At 54.1% G+C, this 23,105-nt stretch overlaps 3 protein-coding genes across 3 annotated transcripts; 2 read left to right on the top strand and 1 right to left on the bottom strand.

Moving 5' to 3' along the window:
* The first annotated feature begins 414 nt into the window (after positions 1–414).
* On the top strand, positions 415–10,395 carry SLC17A7 (solute carrier family 17 member 7). Its single transcript, XM_066373972.1, has 12 exons — positions 415–580; positions 4,273–4,525; positions 5,476–5,594; positions 5,869–5,983; positions 6,064–6,151; positions 6,319–6,405; positions 6,500–6,642; positions 7,294–7,443; positions 7,590–7,722; positions 8,335–8,445; positions 8,650–8,777; positions 9,000–10,395. The coding sequence occupies exons 1-12, from the start codon at positions 519–521 to the stop codon at positions 9,291–9,293; spliced, it is 1,683 nt and encodes a 560-aa protein (XP_066230069.1). The 5' UTR covers positions 415–518; the 3' UTR covers positions 9,294–10,395.
* Positions 10,396–10,563: 168 nt separating this feature from the next.
* On the bottom strand, positions 10,564–14,284 carry GFY (golgi associated olfactory signaling regulator). Its single transcript, XM_066373973.1, has 4 exons — positions 14,203–14,284; positions 11,724–12,861; positions 11,423–11,596; positions 10,564–10,948 (listed from the first exon to the last, which is right to left on the bottom strand). Exons 2-4 carry the CDS (start codon positions 12,838–12,840, stop codon positions 10,749–10,751), a joined length of 1,491 nt encoding a protein of 496 aa, XP_066230070.1. The 5' UTR covers positions 12,841–12,861; positions 14,203–14,284; the 3' UTR covers positions 10,564–10,748.
* Positions 14,285–15,652: 1,368 nt separating this feature from the next.
* PTH2 (parathyroid hormone 2) lies at positions 15,653–16,508 on the top strand. The gene is made up of 2 exons (XM_066371915.1): positions 15,653–15,857; positions 16,334–16,508. Exons 1-2 carry the CDS (start codon positions 15,736–15,738, stop codon positions 16,506–16,508), a joined length of 297 nt encoding a protein of 98 aa, XP_066228012.1. The 5' UTR covers positions 15,653–15,735.
* The last annotated feature ends 6,597 nt before the right edge of the window (positions 16,509–23,105 follow it).

Genomic DNA, 23,105 nt, shown 5'->3' with positions numbered 1-23,105 from the left:
AAATTAGGAGGAATAAGACTGAGGATGAAACACATAAGGAAACTCAGAGCAAATGGAACTGAAGGGACGAAAATGCGGGGATGAAATTAAGGGAACTGAAGTGGGGGGGAGGGGTAATATATTTTGGATGGGGAAGAGAAAATCTGGGATAGAAGGAGCTGGAGGGGATAGAATGAGGAAGATTAACTCCGATGAAACTCAAGAGTGAATTCAGAACCTAGAGGTCTGGTCTAGGAATAGAAGGGCCGGGACAGACCGCGAGGGGAGGACGCCAACGGAGGGACAGACTATAATACAAGGGGCGGGGTCTAGCAGGGGAGGGCGGGGCCTATCCCCGCCCCGCCCCCGACGCTGAGTTCAGTGACAGCCCCCAGGCAGCCCGCACTCGCTGTCTCCTTACCCCCGAGCGGAGCTGCGGGGCGGGCCGGGCCGGGGCGGACCCCGGGAACCCGGACGCGGCCGCCCGGGCCCGCGGGCGGGGGGATCGGCGGTGGGCACCAGCCGCTGGCGCAGCCACCATGGAGTTCCGCCGGGAGGAGTTTCGAAAGCTAGCGGGTCGCACCCTCGGGAAGCTGCACCGGTGAGCGTGGTGGGGGTCCTGGGCGGGGAAGAGGGCGAAGGTCCGAGGAGGGCGCTCATTCCCACCTGGGCGCAGACCGTTAGATGGACAGGCGAGACCCGTGGATAAGGGGTCCACCCATCTGCCCAGTTTTCCATCTCCGCCCCCGACGGTGCTGCTCTCCCTGGTACTGTCTTGCTCATCATCTCGTTTATTTTTCTTCGCCCCACCCATTCCAGTCTCTACCCCTTTCTCTGGGACTGTATGTTCCCCACTCTTTGGGTCTGTAGACCCCTGTCCCATTTTTGGATCTGCGTTCTCCTATCTTCTCTCTGTGTCCTTTCTCTGGACCTCTGTGCCCTCTCTCTGGGTCTCTACTCCAGTTTATCTCTGAGTCTCTGTCCTCCTTTCTCCCATTCTCTGGCTATTGCTCTCACTAGCCCTCTATCAACCCCGCTCTTGGGTCTCTAACTCTCTTCTATTGGGCCTCCGTCCTCTCTCTTTGGGTTTTTAACCTTCTACCCTGGGCTCTCCATCACTCTGTTTTTCTCAGATTCCACCACTCAGAGCGTTTAATCTGAAGCTAAAGCGGATTGGGGCCCGTTGGGTCTTGTCCTTGAGGAGAGTTAAGCAGGGAGGAAGAAGCCACGGTATCCTGGGTCTCTGGGGAGAAGGGAGTTGCAGGCCAAACATTAGGCCTCCCAAAGGATATAAGCTAGAGCTAAGAGGGACTTCTTCCTAGTGAGAGAGGTGACCCCAGTGACCTGGGTGTCCCCAGAACAGACTGGATACCTCCTTCCAGTCTTCCATCCCCAACCCCAGCTTTGGCTCCAAGTCAGAGAAATTACTCAGCTGTGGAGAGGCCTAAAAATATCTGGCCACAGTGCGGGGAGGAGATAGCTTGATCAGTCCCTGCCGCCATGCCCTCAGACCCTGTCCCCGTGGCCCACAGCCCTGACCCCAACTTTAGTGACACTTTGTCCATCTCGCTAGGTCGTGCAAGTCCTTCTCTAAGTCTTACACAAGTCCTGCTTGCTGCAGATCACCTCCTAGCTCCAATGTTACCCCACCCTCTAGTAACACGAGAGCTGAAAATAAGGCTGGACAGAAGGGAGGGGGCAGGAGGATGGCACAGTGATGGGGAGGCGTTGAGGAAGCTGAGATAACCTCACCCCTGCTTTTCCAAATCTCCCAGCCCCTCCCTACCCTTTTTCTCACCTCCTTTCACGAGTTTCTCAAAATACATCAGTGAGAAGTCAGGAGACAGAGAGAGATGTGCTAATGAAGGAGACTGGGGTGGGGGTTCAGTGCGGGAGGGAGGTGCTCTGTAGGCCTCCCTCTCTTAGTCTCTGTTTTTCAACTTCTCATCTGTGCCTGGGTTTCTGCCTGGGTTTCTCTCTGTCTGTCTCTGCCTTGCTCTCACCTCTGCGCTGCCTCCCAGACCCCTAGAGACCCCAGGGCTCAGAGCTCCCACCAGGATGGTCACCAAGGAGTCTGAGCAGAGAAGAGCATTGCATCTGAATCCTGGGATTCACTGTGACAGTTGGAGACAGGGGAGATGCTCTGTTTTGGACACAACACCCTGCTTTTGTTTAACCCTCTGGGGAAACTGAGGCTCAACCCGAGAAGGGGGGAAATTGATGGATGAGCACTGTTCAAACTCGTCAGCCCCTCCCCAACCTGGGTGGAGGCTGCAGACTTTCCTCAAGATGAGTGATGCTAGAGGGGGCGGAGAACTCCCTCAGGCCAGGAAACAGAGGCAGACTAGGCAACTTGGGACAAGGACATGGGGGGGAAGGGGAACATGGGAGAAACAGGGAGCCAAAGTGCCTCCTCTGAGTGCCAGGCCTTGGGCAGCGTGATGCTGGGCCAGGAAGTGATCAGGCCCCGTCACTCTTCTTGTGGGTGACCTTGGACATGCTACTTTTCATTCCCGGAGCCTCAGTTTCCTTAGTTGTACAGTGGGAAGAGAAAAGAGAAACAAAGTGACAGAAGGGGACAGAGACCTGGGAGAGTGGACAGAGAACCTGAGAGAAGCAAAGACAGAGGTCCAGAAATTGAGAAACCTTTATTTTGGTTAACAGTGGGCTGCAATCACATCTTGAGTTTCAGGGTCAAATAGCATCTGATATCAACTTGGGTCAAAGTCTAATCTCATTGGCTGACATGTTCTGATAGAGGGTGGCAGTGCTTCCACCTTGTACTAGTCATTCTGGGGGCTTCCCTCCCCCTCTCTCCAGCTCTCTGAATCCCTCTCTCAGGGTCTCATTCCTCATCCCCCTGGGGCCCCATCCACTCCCCTACTCTCTTTCCGCCCCACCCCCATCCATTTCTTAACATTCCTCCCCCCCTTCTTAAGTTCTAGGACAGGGAGGGTAGCTGTATTCTCTCATCTCTTCCACCGCCTCCCCCCAGACCGTCTGGCTGTTCTTTCCTCCCCCGTCCCAGTCTCCCTCACCTCCATCTGTTCTAGCCCCTTCCTGGGATCCAGCCCGATCCTCTGGCTGCTTACCCGCCTCAGAGAGGAGCCGCACCTCACAAATCACGTTCTCAGCCTGCCTCCTCCTTCTCCTGGTCTCTTTATCTTTCAGTGCTCTGGTTCTCTGTACATATGTCCTCTCTCCGGGTTTTTGTCCCCGGCTTTGGGTCACTGTCCCCTCTCTCTGTGTCACTGTTGTGTCCCCCCCCTCTTGGGGTCTCTGCCCCTGTCCTATTCTCTTCTTGCCTCTCTGGGTCTCTGGGTCCCTCTCTCTTGGGGTCCCTGTCCCCTTCTCTCTGGATCTCTCTCTTCCTTCTGTGTCTCTGACCCTTTTTCTTAGCCTCTGCCCTCTCTCCACCCCATTTTCCTTTTGGGTCTTTCACACCTCTGGACACCTCTCCCTGCAGCCTCTCTCTGGATTTGAGGTGGCTCACCAAGGATCCTATCCATCATCACAGACTAAATCCCTGATCCAGAACAGGCGGGGGCGAGAGCCTCGCTGGGGACTGAGCCAATCCCCCTACCAGGACCATCTGTCCCTTGCCAGGAACCACCCAACACTCCCCCTCCCTGTCCCCTAGGCTGACAGCCTGAACTCAAGGTTCCCCAGGGATGCCTGGCTTGGCTGCTGGATTCCAGGGTCCCGGAAGTCATCCAAGCCCCTAGGAATCGGCCTCTGGTGGCTAAATAAAATCAGCTGGACGTTAGCCCCACATCTGGGGAACTGGAAGCATAGAAGGGCACGCCACAGGGGGCAGGAGAGGAGGGACGTCGGTGTATATATAGCAGACGTGGCTGAACAGCATCTGTTCTTTTGACACCTTTGCTGAAGCATCTCCTTAGTGCCTTTTGCTTCCTCAAATAGACTCATATCTGGAGGAGGGGGCTAGAGAGTCTCTGAGCCTTGGGATGGGGGCTGGGGACACAGGCGTTCCGATTGCAAAGGGTAGTGTGGGGTCTAAAACTCCTGAGTTGAGAGTTGACAGGACTTGGGGAGAAGGGAACTGAGAACCTCGACACCCGAGTCTGCAGGAGGAGGAGTCTGGGGGTCGAGATTTCCTGGATCCTGGGGAGAGAAGGGGTTGGACACCCGGGGAATGAAGGAGGAAATGCGGGCTTAGGTAGACCCCTGGGTCTTTTTCAGGTAGGAGGTTTTGCCCTGGACTCCTGTGTCACAGGGAGGAGGGGACTGGGGCTCTGGACGTCTGAGTCTTTGACTCTTACTGCCCCGCAGCCTTCTGGAGAAGCGGCAGGAAGGTGCAGAGACACTGGAGCTGAGTGCTGACGGGCGACCAGTCACCACGCAGAGTCGGGACCCGCCGGTGGTGGACTGCACCTGCTTCGGCCTCCCTCGCCGCTACATTATCGCCATTATGAGCGGTCTGGGATTCTGCATCAGCTTTGGCATCCGCTGCAACCTGGGCGTGGCCATCGTCTCCATGGTCAACAACAGCACGACCCACCGCGGGGGCCACCTGGTGGTGCAGGTAGCTCAGGGCGGGAGCCCCGGTACTATCCACGCCCCGATGACATCATATTCAACCCAGCATCGCCCAGACCACGCCTCCTTCCAAGACTCCGCCTGAGTAGCTCCGTTCACCTGCCCCACCCCCTTAGCTCTGACTTTGTCTGAAAGATCGTTCCTTCTTAAGCCCCGCCCTTATCTACTGAAGCCCCGCCTCTATTGAGTTCTGGTCCCTAATTTCAAAACGTAGACTGCCCCAATATTACGTTCCCTATGTGTTGACCCTTCTCTTATTGGGCCTCCTAGCAACTTTTGCTCCACCTGCGGCCCCCACCTGTCCCAGTATCCATCTACTTTATCCCAGTCCATCAGAGGCTCCCCACTGAATTTTAATCCTGGTTTTTCTGAAGCTCTGTTGCTGCTAAATCCTGCTTTGTTTGCTCTGGCTATTACCTAAATCCTCCTTCACATTAGACCTTCTCCTTATTTTAATTTCAATGTAGGCTGTGCCTCTGTCTCAGAAAACAAAATTCTGATTATGGCTGTGCTTACCCTGCCTCTAGCTCCTTTCCAAACAGGCCCAACCCCTTGGCTACTTCTTGTCCCTGACTAGAACTCATCCGGATTATTCCGTAAACAGTTTCTAAATTGGTTCAAAATAGAGAAAGAATTCCCCACCCGAATACGGGCCCCTAGACATTCAAAGAAGGGTACTGAGGCAGGGAAACAGGCAGAATGAGGCGTCTAAGCAGCAACAGACCCCGTGGCTTCGAGTCCAGGCTTTAGCAACATGGAGAAGCCTAGTTTGAGAAGGACCGAGGGATGGATGGCGTAAGTTCTGATTGGCAGGTGTTTGGGCAAGAAAGTGGATTCTTGTTGCTGATTGGCCAAGGGACTGAGTCTGTGGGTGCTGATTAGAGGAAGGGGGGAGCCTGAGAAGAACACTGGTTTGATGTGCTTTTTGGCCCACAGAAAGCTCAGTTCAACTGGGATCCAGAGACTGTTGGCCTCATACATGGCTCCTTTTTCTGGGGCTACATTGTTACCCAGATTCCTGGGGGATTTATCTGCCAAAAATTCGCAGCCAACAGGTATGGAGAGAAGGGTGATCTCAAGGTAGGTGGGAACCACACTTGCATGGGTGGAGTTAGTGTGGTTCGGCATTTGGGGGCTATGGAAAAATGGGAGGAGCCTGGGATGCGGTCTTAGAGAAAGACAGGGCTTGTGATGGTGGAAGGTGTGAATCACAGAGAGGATGGGGTCTGGGGTTATGGGGAACCAGATTCTATTGCGGACAGAGAGAGCAGAATCTAGGCATGGTGGGATAGCTGAACTCTTTTTTCGGACCACGGACTCTTCCCACAGGGTTTTCGGCTTTGCTATTGTTGCTACATCCACTCTAAACATGTTGATCCCCTCGGCTGCTCGAGTCCACTATGGTTGTGTCATCTTCGTGAGGATCCTGCAGGGGTTGGTAGAGGTAAAGCCCCGCCCCAGATGACCCCCACACACACACCTGACCCCACCTCTTCTCATTGACTTTGGCTTTCTTCTTCTTAGGGGGTCACGTATCCCGCCTGCCACGGGATCTGGAGCAAATGGGCCCCTCCCTTAGAACGGAGTCGCCTGGCGACAACAGCTTTTTGCGGTGAGAGGAAGAGACTGGGATCTATCTAGATTTGTGGGTATGAGAGCAGAGGGGCACCTGGCCCGATGTATTTGTGGGAGAAGGGGCTGTGGCTTGTACTTCTGTGTCCGTATTCCTGGATCCTGAAGGTAGATAGGTCTGCTTTCTCTACCGCATTCTCCTCTTAGGTTCCTATGCTGGGGCGGTGGTCGCGATGCCTCTCGCCGGGGTCCTGGTGCAGTACTCAGGATGGAGCTCTGTGTTCTACGTCTACGGTGAGGGGCCCCGGACGCCTGGGTCCGGGTGGCGCTGGGGCGGAGTGAGGCCGGTCGTCACCTCGCTTCTATCCCCCCTCCTGACCCTCCCCAGGCAGCTTCGGGATCTTCTGGTACCTGTTCTGGCTGCTTGTCTCTTATGAGTCCCCTGCGCTGCACCCCAGCATTTCGGAGGAGGAGCGCAAGTACATCGAGGAAGCCATCGGCGAGAGCGCCAAACTCATGAACCCCATCACGGTCCGGGCCCAAGCCTACGGGGCGGGGGCGCAGTGGGACAAGGAGAGATATCCAGGCAGGGAGGCGGGAGAAAAGGGGGCTTCGAACCCATACAACTTGTAGATCGAAGTGGATTCGGGTAGACTCTGAGGAGACTAGATGGGAATGCCAAGTGGGCGGGGCTAGAACCTAGGAGGCCGGGTTCAAGTCGGGGGAGGACCCGATTAGTAGCTGCTGAGGGCAGAGCTAGATCGCTAGGTGGGCGGAACCACTGGTGGGCGTGGTTAAACCGGCAGACGCAGGATTAGAATGTGGGGGTTTTGCTTAGACTCTGGGGTGCGTAAGGGTAGATTTAGGAATCGTAACCGAATGGAAAAAGATTCTTGGGCCCACATTTGTGGGTCCCTGAGAATCATCGTGAGGTTCCGACAAATCCAAACCTGAAGGGCCACTGTATAGTCAGGACCCCTGTATCCCTAAAGTGTCATAGTGAGGCTAGGATGCCAGGGTCCCCCCACAGGTACAAGTCTGGGCTGGCGCCCCGGAGTACCTGGAGGTTTTAGTGAAGTCGGGAAACGAGGTCTCTGCGGGACTCTAGGGGGTCCCTGAAGGGACGCGGAGAGCGCCAGCCCTGGTGTCTGTCTTAGCGGCTTTTCCTCTTGCCCCACGCAGAAGTTTAGCACACCCTGGAGACGCTTCTTCACGTCCATGCCCGTCTACGCCATCATCGTGGCCAACTTCTGCCGCAGCTGGACGTTCTACCTGCTCCTTATCTCCCAGCCCGCCTACTTCGAAGAAGTGTTCGGCTTCGAGATCAGCAAGGTTGGTCCCAGGAGGGGAGGGCAGGGGTGAGGCGGGGTGCCAAGGGGTTGGGATGAGGGACAGGGAGGAGCCAATGATGCACGAACCGGGTGGAGACGTCTGGCCGGTGCCCCCTGAGCCCCTGTCCTGTGCTCCCACCGGCGCAGGTGGGCCTGGTGTCAGCGTTGCCCCACCTGGTCATGACCATCATCGTGCCAATCGGCGGTCAGATTGCTGACTTCCTGAGGAGCCGCCGTATCATGTCCACCACTAACGTGCGCAAATTGATGAACTGTGGGGGTGAGTGGCGCGGGGCCTGGACCTGGTCTGGGACCGCCTGGGCCGGCTGGTGCGCGGTGGACGCATCAAGGGGGCGGAGCCTCCAGAGGAGGAGGTGGGGCCAGAGGGCGTGTCCAGGATGTGTGTGTCCAAAAAGGCGGAGTCAGGGTGAGGCTGGGCCTGGATGGAACAGAATCTCAGATAGTCTCAGACGTTCGTGGGGAGTGTGTGTGACTATGCAGGTGGAACAGAGGAGAGACCTAGTTGGGTTTGAAGAGCAGGGCCTACACGGGACAGGGCGGAGTGGATGGCATGTAAGTGATGAAGAGAGGCTCTGAGTGGGGGACCTGGAAAGACAGGGCTGGGCGGCTACTGCCTAAGGAATGTGGACAGAGAGGGAAGGTGCGTCTTCAGGGCATATCCTAGGCAGGGAGTAACCCAGGCAGGTAGAGGGGCTATGGAGGGCCCAGCTGGGGCACAGGAGCCTGTGTGGGCTGGTGGCCCAGGGCCAGGCTTAGTGCTGGCACTGGTGGAATGAGGGGCTAAGCCAGGGACAGGCGTGGGTTGGAGTAGGATTAGGTGTGGAGAGACAGTGAGGGGCGGCCGGCACTCAAATGAGAAGGTCCTTTGCAGGTTTCGGCATGGAAGCCACGCTGCTGCTGGTGGTCGGTTACTCGCACTCCAAAGGTGTGGCCATCTCTTTCCTGGTCCTGGCAGTGGGCTTCAGCGGCTTCGCCATCTCTGGTGAGAACTGCGGACCCGCAGCTTGGGGGAATCTGGACAACGTTGTGGGGAACTTCGAGGCTCAGGAAGGGACCTCCCAGCCACGCAAAAGGTGGACTAGAAAGAGCAGCTGGGAGTAGGTTGGTAGGAGTCGGGGAAGGGATGGCTCAGAAGGCATTACTGGAGGAAGATTCAGGTGTGACACCTCTTGGCTCACCTTGCCAGGGTTCAACGTGAACCACTTGGACATCGCTCCGCGCTATGCCAGCATCCTTATGGGCATCTCCAATGGCGTAGGCACGTTGTCGGGCATGGTGTGCCCCATCATTGTGGGCGCCATGACCAAGCACAAGGTTGGTGCACATGCCTTGACCCACTCGCCCTCCACCTCTTGCATGGTACCTCCCTGCTGTGCTGTATTTTCCCTAGGCTCCACCCCTGACCTCTGCAGGTGTCTTTGAGCTTCTCTCTGGGTCTGTCTCCCTTTCTCTGGGCTTCCCCTCCCCCTCTCAGGTTCTCTGTCACCTCCTGTGTCTCTGGCCTCCGACCTCACCTCCCCATTGTCCCCCCCACAGACTCGGGAGGAGTGGCAGTATGTGTTTCTAATTGCCTCCTTGGTGCACTATGGGGGTGTCATCTTCTACGGGATCTTTGCTTCTGGGGAAAAGCAGCCATGGGCGGAGCCCGAGGAGATGAGCGAAGAGAAGTGTGGCTTTGTTGGCCATGACCAGCTGGCAGGCAGTGATGAAAGTGAAATGGAGGATGAGGCTGAGCCCCCTGGGGCACCCCCTGCTCCCCCTCCCTCCTATGGCGCCACACACAGCACAGTTCAGCCCCCAAGACCCCCACCCCCTGTCCGGGACTACTGACCATGTGCCTCCCACTGGATGACAGTTTCTAGAACCTCCATTCCATACATCTCTGGCCTGAGTGACAGTGTCAAGGAACCCCAGTCCTCTCTGTCCTGCCTCAGGCCTAAGAAGCATTCACCCTTGTTCCCAGTGCTGTCAGACCCTCTTCCTTCTCCAGTTGCCTCTCAGGGGTAGTGAAGCTGCAGAGTGGCAGTTTCAAGAATACCCACATTCCCCTAAAGGTTCCCTTCACGTGTTCTGCCTCAGTGGTTTCAAATCTCTCCTTTCAGGGCTTTATTTGAATGGATAGTTCAATCTTGCATTCTCTCTTGTGGTTTTGAGGTACCTCCCCCCTTCCTTTAACCCCAGGGACCCTGAGATTACTCAGCTTCCCCTCCCTTTCAGAAAAACTCAAAGGTCTCCCTCTAGAAGTTTCAAATCTCTCCTAATTCCCTTCTGCATTTTCCTAGTTGATTTAACCACTCACCCATTATCCCCTCCATTTTCGAAATTGATTCTCACCAGCGTTTCTGAAGGAAAATGGCGGTTTCCAGACACCCCATCCCCTCTCTCTTCACCGCCCTCCATCAGCAGATTCTGCTGAAACACCAAATCCCTCAAGACCTTCTCCCTAGCTTAGCACAATGTCTAGGAAAACAAGCAAGATGGCGGTTTTATCAGTATGCCTCTCTCCGCTCCCATGCACTTTTTCTGACACTGTTTTCAAGTTTAAATAGTGGCTGCTCAAGTTCATCAAGTGGTTTGAAGCCACCATCATTGAACTTCCCCCTGGTGGTTTCAGGATGTCCCTCTTCCCCCCAACTCCTTGCACTTTATTCTCCTGGGTGGTTTCAAACTACCCTTATTTACTCAGTGGGCATTTGTTGTGTCCCTAGGGGCTAAATGACTCAAAATCTGGGATGCTGCCACCTCTCACACGCCTCTCTTTTGGCTTAGAATTTGGGGAACATATATAGGAGAAGTCACAGAATCCCAGGGAAGGGAATGGGACTGGGGTCGAGGAATGTTTTTCCTGGGGCAGGGTATGTCTTTGTATCTCTGTCTCTGTGACTGTAAATTTGCCCTGCCCCACTCCCAATAAAATGCTTTGGTGTACACACCCAGTCGTCGTCAATGGGTCAATGGCCGTGGGAGTCGCAGGAGTTCCAGCCCCAGCTCCTTCTTCCTCAGACCTGAGAGTCCCAGCCCTCGGCCCTCTTCTCCTGCGGGCCCGGTATTATAGGACCCTAGGCACCCTCCTCCCCCAGGACTCAGGCCAGAAGAGATGTCCACGGGAAGGATCACGTGATTTATTCGGCCTCAGCCGGTGTTCTTCGGTCACAGCAAAAGCATCTCTGTGTTGGGCTCTATCTGAGAGTATCACTATGTAGCAAAGCATGCCAGGAGAATAGGACCTTTGGGTTCTTCTTCTGTCTGGGGATGGCGCAGGTCTGGCGGGACCGAGCGGGGGCTTCACAGAAAGTTGTTGGGGAGCATGGCGGGGGAGAGAGGCTCCAGACGCTGGGGGCGGCCCCCGCGGGGCGGCGGGGGCAGCTTGGGAGGCAGCGGAGGAGTGGGCGGCGGCTGCTTGGTGGCGATATGTGAAGGGACCCAAGCGTCCGGATCATAAAAATAGATATTGTAGGGCTCCTTCGGAGTGTCCAAATGTATAACTATGGGAGCAAAAGGGTCAGGTCATCTCCAGGCTGACACAGAGCCTGTCCCCCTGCGACCCCTCTGGCCAAAAAGGAGGAGGGGGAGAGAGAAGATGCTGACTATCCATTGGATCTGGGTTTTCAAATCGAAGAGCGAGGGCCTCAGTGGACGAAGGCGTGTGGTGTCTGCGGATCAGGGGCGGGACCTGAAGTGAAGAGGGCGGGAATTACAGGGTTCCAGGAGGGGGAGGGGCGGGGCTTGCAGGGACCAGTGGTAGCAGCCAGTCCCAGCTGCTCTGGGGAGGCACTGGATTTGTGTGTGTGAAATTTCAGAGAATTGGGAGGCAAGACGTGACCATGGAGGGGTCAGGGTTTCTGTTGACCTTGGATGGGGGACATGTATTTCTTGGCAGGGCGCCCTAAAGTGCCAGGCGAAACCAGGTTAAAGAAACGGGTAGGCATTCAGGACAGGGCACTGTGAGGATCGCTCACCTGGCTCTTCTCCATCGTTTGGAAGCCGGTGGTGTGCGAAGGGCCGGTGTCGAGCCCCCCGGCGGTAGAGACACCACAGCAGAAGGAAAACGCCGATCAGCAGACCGGTCCCAGCGAAGAAGAGGCACAAGGCCCCGCCCGCCGTGCCCCGGGGGCGCCCCACTAAGGTCACACCTGAAGGAAGGAGGCATGGAAATGAGCAATTTAAACTACGAGCATCTTCCTCCCCAAGCACCCAGTAGTCCGGGTTCCAACCCCTCCTCTTCCCTCAGACCCTGGAGTCTGCATCCTAGCCCCTCACCGGTCTCCTTTACTCGTTCCACCACGATGATCGTGTTGACTCTCTCACCTCTGCTGCGCCTCTGTGAGGCCCTCAGAGTGGCAAGGGCCCGCTGATTAGGTGGTCCTGAAGGAGCAGGGGGGTCCGCAATACGGGATGAGGAAGGAGGGGTATCTGGCCTTTTAGGGCTAGTGTTCTGAGAGGCCTTGGGCTCTACGGTCCCAAGAAAATCTGAGGTGGGAAATTTAAGGGGGTTGGGCTGGATGGCTGCAAGGGTTTCTGGTTGGGCATTCAGCTCATTGAGAACAGTAGCTTGGTCCTTGAAGGGTGCAGGCATTTCTGGGTGAAGACTGGTGGAGATTTCAGGGTCAGAGTCTATGGGGATCTTTGTTACATCTTGGTAGTGGGTTGTGGGGAATTCTGACTGGGGAATTTCAGTGGTGCCAGGGTTGTGGGTTATATGGGATTCTGAGTTGGGGGTGTTGGTAGGGTCAGGATGGAGAGTCTGAAGGAATTCAGAGTTTGTGGTCACAGTGGAGTTGAGGTCATGGGTTTCTGGAGTTTTGGGGTGAAAGGTTTTGGTGAGGTCAGGATTAGGGGCTTCTGCATATGAGATTTCACTGGAGTTAAGTTTGGAAATCCCTGGGAATTCTTGATATAAAGTTTGGGTAGGGCCAGGACTTTGGGTCCCAGGAAATCCTGGGTGTAAAGTTTTGGAGGTATTAAGTTTTGGGTTCTCAGGGGATTCTGAGTGTGGAATTTCAGTCAGGTCCGTTTTGGGCGTCTCAGAAGGCTCCAGATGGGTCATTTGGGAGAAGTTAACTTTGGGGGTCTCCACGAGTTCTGATATTGATGTATTGAGTGAGTTAGGTTTGGAGGTCTCATTGAAGTCATGGGGAGAGAGCTCAGAGAAAACCGCAGGAGGCGTCTTGGAGGGCTCAGGAGAAGCAATCCCAGGGGATTCTGGATTAGGCTGGTGGCGAGTGAAATTTTCAGAAGCTTGAGGGAAGGTTTCAGAAGAGTGGCCCATCCTCAGGAACTCAGAGCCCACAGTGGGTGAGGGCAAAGGCGCAGCCTTGGAAGCCAGTTCAGCGAGGATGAAGACAAGGAGAAAGAGGATGGGGCTGAAGGATTTCATAATTCTGGAAGATGCCTATAGCTTCAGGGGAGTGGGAAGGAAGCGGTTAAGGAAGAAGGTTGCCGGCGAGTCCCTGCTCCCTTCTGGAGGCCACGCCCGCTCTAGGAGGCCACGCCCACTGGCCCCCCAGGTGGACCACATCTCCAGCCCAGCTCGGCACTAGGGAAAGCAGGTGAACATTACTGCAAGTCCCTGAAGGTTGGGGCGTTGGCCGCCGCAGCTAGGGAACACTGAGGCGAGGGACTTCTTGGGAGTCGTAGTTAGTTTTATCCATTTTCTCAATGGAGTCCCAGAAAAATTGGGAAAAAATGACACCTCTCCAAACCCTCAGGCTTCCTGGGCTTCGACTTTGGAGGATATAGATCTCCAAATGGACACAAGATCACTTGCTCTCCGAGGGTCCCAGGGACACTATGACTCAACAGTTGTTTAAACTAGAGGAGGCTCAGAAGGGATTGGGAACCGAGGGTCTGAACGTCTGGCTGTGAGGGCGGAAGGAGATTCCTGGGTCCTTGACAAGAACGCTACTGGGGGTTCAGACTCCCGGTTCCCAGAGGGTGGCGGGCACTGTGGTTCTAAATTCCTGGTTCTTTTAAGGGGAAAAGCCTGAAGGTTCAGATGCCTAAAAGTTTGAGGGGGCTACACTTGGGGGGCTGGGTTACAGGGGAGAAAGAAAATGAGAGTCTTGAACTCTTGGGTCCTGAGTTAGAAAAAGACTGGACCTGACCAGTGGTGCGCAGTGGATAGAGCGTCCACCTGGGATGCTGAGGTTCTAGGTTCGAAACCCCGAGGTCACCCTCTTGAAGGGAGACTCAGGGGACTCATCCGGTTTGAGCGCTGGGTCTCAGGCTTGAGTGCGGGGGATCATAATCATTATCCTAAGGTCGCTGGCTTGAAGCCCAAGGTCGCTGGCTTGAGCAAGGGGTCACTGGCTCAACTGGAGCACCCCCGCCCCTGTCAAAGCACGTATGACAAGCAGTCAATGAACATCTAAAGTAACTCAGCTACGAGTTCATGCTTCTCACCTCCTTTCCTTTCTTTCTCTCTGTCGCTAATAATAAATAAATAAACAAACAAAATTTTTTAAAAAGGAGATTGGGAACGCTGAGTGTTGGGTCTTCCAGAGATAGGGTGTAGGGGTCTGGATTCCTAAGCCTGAAGGAGGAAAGAGTGGTGGGAAACTCAGGTCTCTCTTTATTGAGGATGGAGCTTAGATTTTAGTGTCTCAGGGGCTGGTCTAGGGCAGAGATGCCGAGATCTGTGATCAGGTGGAGGTAGGGGCTGGCAGCTGTGGTCAAGTGGAGGTAGCGGTGGCAAACACTTGGATGGGACAGGGCTACCTGGTGCCTTGGGGTCTCCTACCTGTTCAGTGGGGTCCACAATAACAGCAGGTGAGCAGAGCTGGATACAGAGAGTAGTGAATGCTGCAGAATAACTGGGTGGAGCAGCAGGGAGGCAGGGTCCCAGAGGCGCAAGTGATGCACCTGACCCAGGATCTCTGGGGATCCTGGGAGCCTAGCAACAGCTTGGGCTCTTAAAGGAACAGAGATAAAGGCCATTGTCTCTGGACAGGGTAAAGGAGTTAGGGACTGGATCATCTCTTGGAGGAAAGTGTCCCAACCTAGCTATTTCCCCTTTGAAAGCATCGCTCCATCCTCTCCTACACCCAGCCCAAGGGTCCAAGTCCCTGGTGCCCTGCACCATCCAGACCCAGAAGTCAGGTCCCTCAGCCCCTTCTCAGATCCAGTAACATAGATTCCCAGACCCCTCCTCCACCAGAACCCAGGAGGCTGGCTCTTGTCATCTTCATTCTGAAACCCAGGAGCCCAAGCTCAGGCCCTGTTCCCCTCGTCTCTGGGGAACTAGGAGTCCAGCTCCTCATATCTTGCAAGATTGCTACTCCCTTTGGAACTCTCCAACCTTTGCTTACCTCCCCACTGCGTAGAGTGAATCTTTTTAAGAGCCAAAGTGGTTTTGAATTGGGGTTTATCTTCATCACACCCCCAAACTCCTCCCGGAAAGCATCAGACACATCCACAGGGTAGCTCAGGGGCCTGTCTCTTCGCCAGCATTTTTAGACTCTCCTGATTTACCCCTGTCATTTAACTGCCGTCACCCCCCCCCCACACACACACACACATATACCCTTTGTTTTTTTCTTGCCTTTCCCTCTTCCCTATCTCACACTTTATTTTTCTGGTTCTCTCCCCACCTGGATTTATCCCTGGGCATCTCTATCCAGACTGGCTGTTCTTCCATTTCCTTCTATTTTTCTGAGAGTCTTTCCCATCATCTCTAGCTGACTCTCTTTGTTAATTTCCTTTTTCTCTTCCTTCCTTTTCCTTTCTTCCTCCTTTCCTTTCCCCCTTCTCTCTGGCTGTCCTTCTTTCTCATGGTTACTTCACCTCTTTGTGTCTCTGCTTTTCCCCATCATTCCCTCCTTTGTGGCTTCTCCAGTGTCTCTTTCTCGGCATCTCTGGCTTCTGCTCTGATGGTCTCTCTGCCCGTCTCTATTTTTATCCCTCTGACACACCCCCTGTGTCCACCTCTCTGTCTGTCTGTCTCTTCCCCTCCCGCTTTTCCTGAGGTCCCAGCTCTTGGTCCCAATTAGTTGGTTGCCGCCGGCAGCGGCGGTGGCCCCCACCCCCGGCTCCTCATTACAGCTGGTGGCTCCTAATGAGCCTGGGGGGAGGCTGACCCCGCGCCCCTGGCCCCCTGGTCTGCGTCACTGCCCGCTGCGGGGGCTGTGGAAAGGATATAAGGGGGCTGCCAGCCTCGCTGCCCAAGCCCACTGCGCAGTAGGGGGCCCTGCTATCGGGCTGCCTGGAGTGGGTAAACTCGGGTTTGGGCCAGGATACGGGCCTCACGGAGCCCTTCCCTGACTCTCCACAGGTAATGGAGACTCGCAAGGCGCCCAGGAGCTTCCGGGTGCGGCTCCTGCTGCTGCTTCTGCTGCTTGCGCCCTGGGGCGTTGGCACTGCCTCGGGCGTCGCCCTGCCTCCGGACGGGGTCTTCAGGTACGTGCATGCCCAGAAGTCTCCGGAAAGGGTGAGGGCTCAGAGAGGTGGGAAGAGACCCAAAGGGAAAGGGGGGAACAGAGACTCAGAGAAGGGGACAGAGACCAAGAGAGAGGACAGAGACTAGGGGTGAGGAGAGATGTGGGTGGACAGGAAGTCAGCAAGAGAAAGATATACAAAAAGGTAAATTCTGAGAAAGGCTTTGAGAGACTTAAAAGGAGTCAAAGCAGAAACGGATTCGTTCCTTGAACGATTGAGTTCTTGGGGTGTTGCCAGTCCATGCTCTGAGTGCGGAGGCGGTCCAGGGCATCAGGATCGGTCTCCGTACTCAGGGAGCTCCGAACCTGGAGAACAGAGGATCAGAGCCACTGCACTGGTGCAGTAACAGGGCTTCAAGTTAGACCACAAGGAGGACCGGCGGCGGGTGAGTAGGGGGCCTGGATGCACGGTAACCGCATCTCTCGGTCTCCCCGCAGCCTCCGCTCCCCCAGTCGGGCCTGGGCGGGTCCGGCCACCCGCGTGTCGCGGCGGAGCCTGGCACTGGCGGACGACGCGGCTTTCCGGGAGCGCGCGCGGATGCTCGCCGCCCTGGAGCGCCGCCACTGGCTGAACTCGTACATGCACAAGCTGCTGGTGCTGGACGCGCGCTGAGCGCCAGCCGGCGGGCGCGTTAATAAAGACCCCGCTGTGTGCGCCGGATTGCGCCTCCTTCTTGCTTGCTTGCGTTCGCGCGCGCGCGCGTGTGTGTGTGTGTGTGTGTGTAAGGGGGCGGGTACCGGGAGAGTCCAGCACCCGTTACACTGGCGTCTTGCCCCTCAGTCCCCCCTTTTCTCTCCTTTTTTTTTTTTAAAATCGTCATTCCCTTCATTCATGCATACCCTCTCCTCTCGATCTCTGCTCTACCACTGCCCCCACCCGAGCTCTGTTCCCAGATCTCACTCTGTGCCTTTGTCCCTCCTCACCTGTGTCTCTGCTCCCACCCAACCCCCGAGTCTCTGTACTTCTCTCTGAGTCTCTGCCCCCTCCTCCAGGTCTCTTTCGCTCTCTAGGTTTCTGTCCTCCTTTCTCTGAGTCTCTGAACTGCTCTTTCACCCTCCTGGGAATCTCTATCTCCTCTCTCTACTCTTCTCACTTCTTCTAAAACTCTTCCTTTTCTTCTTCTTCTTCTTCTTCTTCTTCTTCTTCTTCTTCTTCTTCTTCTTCTTCTTCTTCTTCCTCTTCTTCTTCTTTTTGTGACAGAGACAGAGAGACACACAGAGAAGGGCAGACAGACAGGAAGGGAGAGAGATGACAAGCATCAATTCTTTGTTGCAGCACTTAGTTGTCCATTGATTGTTTTCTCATCTGTACCTTGCTTGAGCAGGTGGCTTCAGATGAGCTAGTGACCCCTTGCTCAAGCCAGCGACCTTAGGCTTAAGCCAGCGACCATGAGGTCATTTCTATGATCCCACACTCAAGCCAGCAACCCCGCACTCAATGTGGTTTCGAACCTGGGTCCTCTGCGTCCCAGTCTGATGCTCTATCCACTGCGCCACTACCAGGTCAGGCTTCCTAGCATTCTTTTTTTTAAAGCTTAGGGTGTTTTTTTTTTTAAATTTAATTAATTTATTTATTCATTTTAATAGCTTTTTTTTTTTTTTTTTTTTTTTTTTTGTATTTTTTCTGAAGCTGGAAACGGGGAGAGACAGACAGACTCCCGCATACGCCCGACCGGGATCCAGCCGGCACGCCCACCAGGGGCGTCGCTCTGCCGCAACCAGAGCCACTCTAGCGCCTGGGGCAGAGGCCAAGGAGCCATCCCCAGCGCCCGGGCCATCTTTGCTCCAATGGAGCCTTGGCTGCGGGAGAGGAAGAGAGAGACAGAGAGGAAGGGGGGGGGTGGAGAAGCAAATGGGCGCCTCTCCCATGTGCCCTGGCCGGGAATCGAACCCGGGTCCCCCGCACGCCAGGCCGACGCTCTACCACTGAGCCAACCGGCCAGGGCCTATTTATTCATTTTAGAGAGGAGAGAGAGTTAGAGTGAGAGAGAGAGAGAGAGAGAGAGAAAGAGAGAAAGGGGGGAGGGGCAGGAAGCATCAACTCCCATATATGCCTTGACCAGGCAAGCCCAGGGTTTTGAACCGGTGACCTCAGCATTCCAGGTCAACACTTTATCCACTGCGCCACCACAGGTCAGGCCTTCCTAGCATTCTTAATCACTTTCTTTTTTCTCTGCCTGACTCCTCTGTGTCTTCCTTTGGGTCTCTGACTCTCACTCCCTTCCAGCTCTCAGTTCTCTCTATTTCGCCATTTAGTCTCCCTTACCCCGACTTCTCTCTGGACGCAGTGGAAAAATCTAGGATGCTGGCGTGAGATGCACCTATCATTGAATACCAGGTTCCCCTCAAACTAGCTGTGTGGCATTGGAAAGGACTTAACCTCTGAGTATCCTTTTCCTCATCTGAGAATTAAACCAGATACACTATGAAAGGACTTCAGCATAGCTCCGGGCACGAAGCAAACACTTTCATTAGAAAAGGGTTTTCTGGTCCTGGCCAATTAGTTTAGTCTATTAAGAGCATCGTGGACAAGGTTGCCGGTAGATTCCGGGTCAGGGCATACACGGGAAGCAACCAATGAATGCTCGACTGAGTGGAACAACAACTGAATGCTTCCCTTCCTCCTGCCCCCCACCTCTCTTCCTCTTTCTGTCTCTAAAAAAGAGAAAATTAAGCCCTGGCCAGATGGCTCGGTTGGTTGGAGCGTCGTCAGGAAGTGCAGAGGTTGCCCGTTGGATTCCTCGGTCAGGGAACATAGAGGAGTAGCTCCAAGTTCCTGTCTCACTCTCCCTGCCTCACTCTTCCTTTCTCTCAAAAAAAATGGGGGGAAGGGTCCTCCTCTCTCGCAGCAGCTACTTCAGGGTTTTCTAACTGCGTTCTTCCCTGGAGACCTGGAGACCATAGGACCGTAAGGTGGGACAGGAAGAAGGAGAAAGGACCAGTAGTAGTCAGGCTGCGGTGACATGGGGCGGGGGCGAAAAATACCTGGGCTGCCAGTGAAGCGAGAAAGCAGTAAATCAGAATCTGCCTCTCTCACTCTCTCTCTCTCTCTCTCTCTCTCTCTCTCTCTCTCTCTCTCTCTCTCTCTCTCTCGGCTCCACCCGCGCTGAAGCCCCGCCCCTCAATGGTGACCATGGCAATCTACTCAGGACAAGAAGCTGAGGGCTCTGCACTGCGCTCTTGGGACGCATCTTGTGTGGACCGGACCGAGCTTTTATTGGTCTAGACGAGGAGAGCGTCGCTGGGCGTGGCCGAGAGCGGGGGAAAGGGGCGGGGCAAACTCTCCCATAATTTGCGTTCCGGAAGGGGGACCACGCCATAATTGCTTTAGGCAGTGAGGAGGCCTGTGTTTCTGTTAGTGAAATACTGAATAATGAGTAACTGTATTCTTCAAAATCATTCATAATTGGCTAAATTTTATAAATAAGACTTTGAAAGTCAGGAGTAATATTCCCAAGTTGCCAGCGCTAACAAAGGACAGAAGAATAATTGGAACCCAAATCTGCAACTTCAAAGTCTTTAAATTTTTTCACTACTCTGATGGAGAAATGGAATTAAAATCTAGCAGTCACCATACGCCAGGCACTCTTCTAGACACTACGAGTAGCCTCATCTTGTGGCTGCAGAGCCTGGCAGCTGAGTCTTGGCCTGTACCCTTCCAGTACCCTTCTTCTTCCCTGGATCTCTGCTTAGTGCTTGAGACCTCACAAAATGCTGCCCTGAATTCCTTCCCTCTGCTCTCCCCAGGAAGTCTCAGCAATCTCTGTAACTTGGATCACTGCCCACAGCTATTAACACCCAGACCCCCATTTCCAGACCAAGAACTCAGGGCTCAGGGTTCCAGCCACCTCTTGGAAGTGTGACACTCACCCCATCGCAAATGGGCCCCTTCTCAGGGCTTCCCCATCTTGGGAATGGCTCCACAGTCTGCCAGTCACGGGGTCACAGGTTGCTGTCCTTATTCTCCCCTCTTCCTCCACCTTTACAGCCTGTCAGTCCCTGACTCTGTTCTTCTGTCTCTGCCTCTCTCCACACTTCCCTTCTTTCCACCCACATGCCAGGCCCAGCTCAGACCTCATCCTCTCCCACCAGGACCCCCGCTTCCTGCCTTAGCCTCACTCCATTGCTCATTCCATTCACCGGCTCAGAGGTCTCTTTCCCCCTTTGAGTTGATTCTGTCTCTTCTCCGCTTGCAACCCTTTCTTGGGCACTTAGGAGTGAAGATTAAGCTGGTGTTCATGTCTATGATCCTACGCTTGGGTTCTTTTTTTTTTTTTTTTCTCCTGAAGTGAGAAGCAGGAGGCAGAGAGACAGACTCCCGCATGTGCCGGACAGGGATCCATCTGGCATGCCCACCAGGGGGCGATGCTCTGCCCATCTGGGGCGTTGCTCTGCTGTAGCCTGAGCCATTCTAGTGCCTGAGGCAGAGGCCATGGAGTCATCCTTAGCGCCCGGGCCAACTTTGCTCCAATGGAGCCTTGGCTGTGGGAGGGGAAGAGAGAGATAGAGAGAAAGGAGAGGGGAAGGGTGGAGAAGCAGATGGGTGCTTCTCCTGTGTGCCCTGGTCGGGAATTGAACCCGGGACTTCCACAAGCCAGGCCGACACTCTACCACTGAGCCAGCTGGCCAGGGCCTATGATCCTAAACCCTTGCCCAGCCCTTGATCTTATTTTTCACCGTCTGTAGCCTCACATCCTTCCTTGGCTCCACATCTTTTTTCTTCTTTTAACACCCCAGTAACATGGTGCTGCCTATAGTTCTCCACACACAGAGGCTCTTTCACATCCCCTGGTCTTCACACATACTTTATTTCCTTGGCCTGCAACATCCTCCTCAGCCCTTGCTCCCTGTAACCAACTTTACCCATCTTTCAAGACCAAATGCAGATGTCACTTATCTGGGAAGAAATCCCCAGCCATCCAGGCTGAGTTACATTCCTTTTGGGGGCTCCCACAGAACCCATAGCCACTCTGTCATTATATGTCTTTTATTGTATTTTTAATTTTTAAATTTTTTATTTATTTATTCATTTTTAGAGAGGAGAGAGAGAGAGAGAGACAGACAGGGAGAGAGAGACAGAGAGAGAGAGAAGGGGGGAGGAGCTGGAAGCATCAACTCCCACATGTGCCTTGACCAGGCAAGCCCAGGGTTTCGAACCAGCAACCTCAGCATTTCCAGGTTGATGGTTTATCCACTGCACCACCACAGGTCAGGCCTTATTGTATTTTTTTAAGCAGGAGGGGGTACAGACAGACAGGAAGGGAGATGAGAAGCATCAACTCGTTGTGGCACCTTAGTTATTCATTGATTGCTTCTCATATGTGCCTTGACTGAGGGGCTCCAGCCGAGCCAGTGACCCCTTGCTCAAGCCAGTGACCTTTGGGTTTCAAGCCAGCAACCATAAGGTCATGTCTATGATCCTACACTCAAGCTGGTGGCCTCGCACTCAAGCCAGTGACCTTGGGGTTTTGAACCTGGGTCTTCGGTGTCCTAGGTTGACACTATCCACTGTGCCACCACCTGGTCAGGTCACTATGTCTTCAAATAAGTGTGACTCTGCCCCTTCTTTGTTCTAAAGTCTCCCAAGGGCCTGACTGGTGGTAGTGCAGTAGATAGAGTGTCCACTTGGGACATTAAGGACCCAGGGTCAAAACTCCTAGGTCGAGCCTGACCTGCGGTGGCTCAGTGGATAAAGCATCGACCTGGAAATGCTGAGGTTGCCGGTTCGAAACCCTGGGCTTGCCTGGTCAAGGCACATATGGGAGTTGATACTTCCAACTCCTCCCCCTGTCTCTCTCTTCTCTCTCTCTCTCCTCTCTAAAATGAATAAATAAAATTAAAAAAATAAAAAATAAAAAACCCCTAGGTCGACTCTGGCAGTTTGCTCAGTGGACAGAGTGTTGACCCAGTGTGCAGAAGTCTCAGGTTTGATCCCTGGTCAGGGCACACATGAGAAGCAACCATCTATTTCTCTCCCCTTCCCTTTCCCCCTTATCTTTCTCTTTCCCTCTTGTAGCCTTGGCCCTGGGTGCTGAGGATAGCTCAGTTGATTCGAGCATTGTCCCCAGACAGGGGTTGCCCAGTAGATCCCAATAGGGCACATGCAGGAGTCTGTCTCTCTCCCCTACTTTCACTTAAAACAACCACAACAGCCTGACCAGGCGGTGGCGCAGTGGATAGAGCATAGGACTGGGATGTGGAAGACCCAGGTTCGAGACCCCGAGGTCGCCAGCTTGAGCACGGGCTCATCTGACTTGAGCAAAAAGCTCACCAGCTTGGACCCAAGGCCGCTGGATCAAGCAAGGGGTTACTCGATCTGCTGAAGGCCTGCGGTCAAGGCACATATGAGAAGGCAATCAAGTCTGACTAGGCGGTGGTGCAGTGGATAGAGTGTTGGACTGGGATGTGAAAGACTCAGGTTCAAGACCCCAAGGCCACCAGTTTGAGCACGGGCTCATCTGGTTTGAGCAAAAGCTCACCAGTGTGGACCCAAGGTCGCTGGCTCGAGCAAGGGGTTACTCGGTCTGCTGAAGGTCCATGGTCAAGGCACATATGAGAAAGCAATCAATGAACAACTAAGGTGTCGCAACGAAAAACTGATGATTGATGCTTCTCATCTCTCTCTGTTCCTGTCTGTCTGTCCCTATCTATCCTTCTCTCTGACTCTCTCTCTGTCTCTGTAAAAAAAAAACAACAACCACAACCACCACTACCCTAGGTCACCAGCTTGAGCATGGGATCATGAACACGAACCCAGGGTTGCTGGCTTGAGCAAGGGGTCACCCCTACACCCCCCATCAACGCACATATGAGAAGCAATCAATGAACAACTAAAGTGATACAACTACAAGTTGATGCTTCTCATCTCTCTCCTTTCCTCTCTCTCTCTCTCTCAAGAAAAACAACAACAAAACTCTCCCAAGGGAGCCTCTGTGGTGCCAAGTACTCTGTATCTCCACCTGGATTAAGTTTTGGTTTCCTGAGTGTTTACATGTGAAAACATTCATCCAGCTGATACTTAAGATTTGTCCATTTATCTGTATGGAATTTATTCAATTAAAACATAAATAACCAAAAACAAGCAATAAAACCACCCAAAGCTTCCATCATCCTTGTGGGAATGAACACTCCTCAGCCTGGCATCGAGGCCCTCCTTCTCTACAGCTTTACCTTTTAAGGTCTAGCTGTGGCAAATACCATACAGGTGGTC

Source organism: Saccopteryx leptura, chromosome 3 (assembly GCF_036850995.1).
Source record: "Saccopteryx leptura isolate mSacLep1 chromosome 3, mSacLep1_pri_phased_curated, whole genome shotgun sequence".
Classification (NCBI taxonomy): domain Eukaryota; kingdom Metazoa; phylum Chordata; class Mammalia; order Chiroptera; family Emballonuridae; genus Saccopteryx; species Saccopteryx leptura.
The sequence above is the reverse complement of the archived record's forward strand: the minus strand, read 5'-3'. Positions and strand labels throughout refer to the sequence as shown.

Excerpts from the sequence above, each read along its gene's own strand:
- SLC17A7 (XM_066373972.1), top strand. The coding sequence starts at position 519 with ATGGAGTTCCGCCGGGAGGAGTTTCGAAAGCTAGCGGGTCGCACCCTC. Across the intron at positions 7,444-7,589 it reads TCGGCTTCGAGATCAGCAAG|GTGGGCCTGGTGTCAGCGTT; the intron begins GTTGGTCCCAGG and ends CCACCGGCGCAG. Across the intron at positions 7,723-8,334 it reads CAAATTGATGAACTGTGGGG|GTTTCGGCATGGAAGCCACG; the intron begins GTGAGTGGCGCG and ends GGTCCTTTGCAG.
- GFY (XM_066373973.1), bottom strand. The coding sequence starts at position 12,840 with ATGAAATCCTTCAGCCCCATCCTCTTTCTCCTTGTCTTCATCCTCGCT. Across the intron at positions 11,597-11,723 it reads GGAACGAGTAAAGGAGACCG|GTGTGACCTTAGTGGGGCGC; the intron begins GTGAGGGGCTAG and ends TCCTTCCTTCAG. Across the intron at positions 10,949-11,422 it reads AAACGATGGAGAAGAGCCAG|TTATACATTTGGACACTCCG; the intron begins GTGAGCGATCCT and ends TTGCTCCCATAG.
- PTH2 (XM_066371915.1), top strand. The coding sequence starts at position 15,736 with ATGGAGACTCGCAAGGCGCCCAGGAGCTTCCGGGTGCGGCTCCTGCTG. Across the intron at positions 15,858-16,333 it reads CCTCCGGACGGGGTCTTCAG|CCTCCGCTCCCCCAGTCGGG; the intron begins GTACGTGCATGC and ends GTCTCCCCGCAG.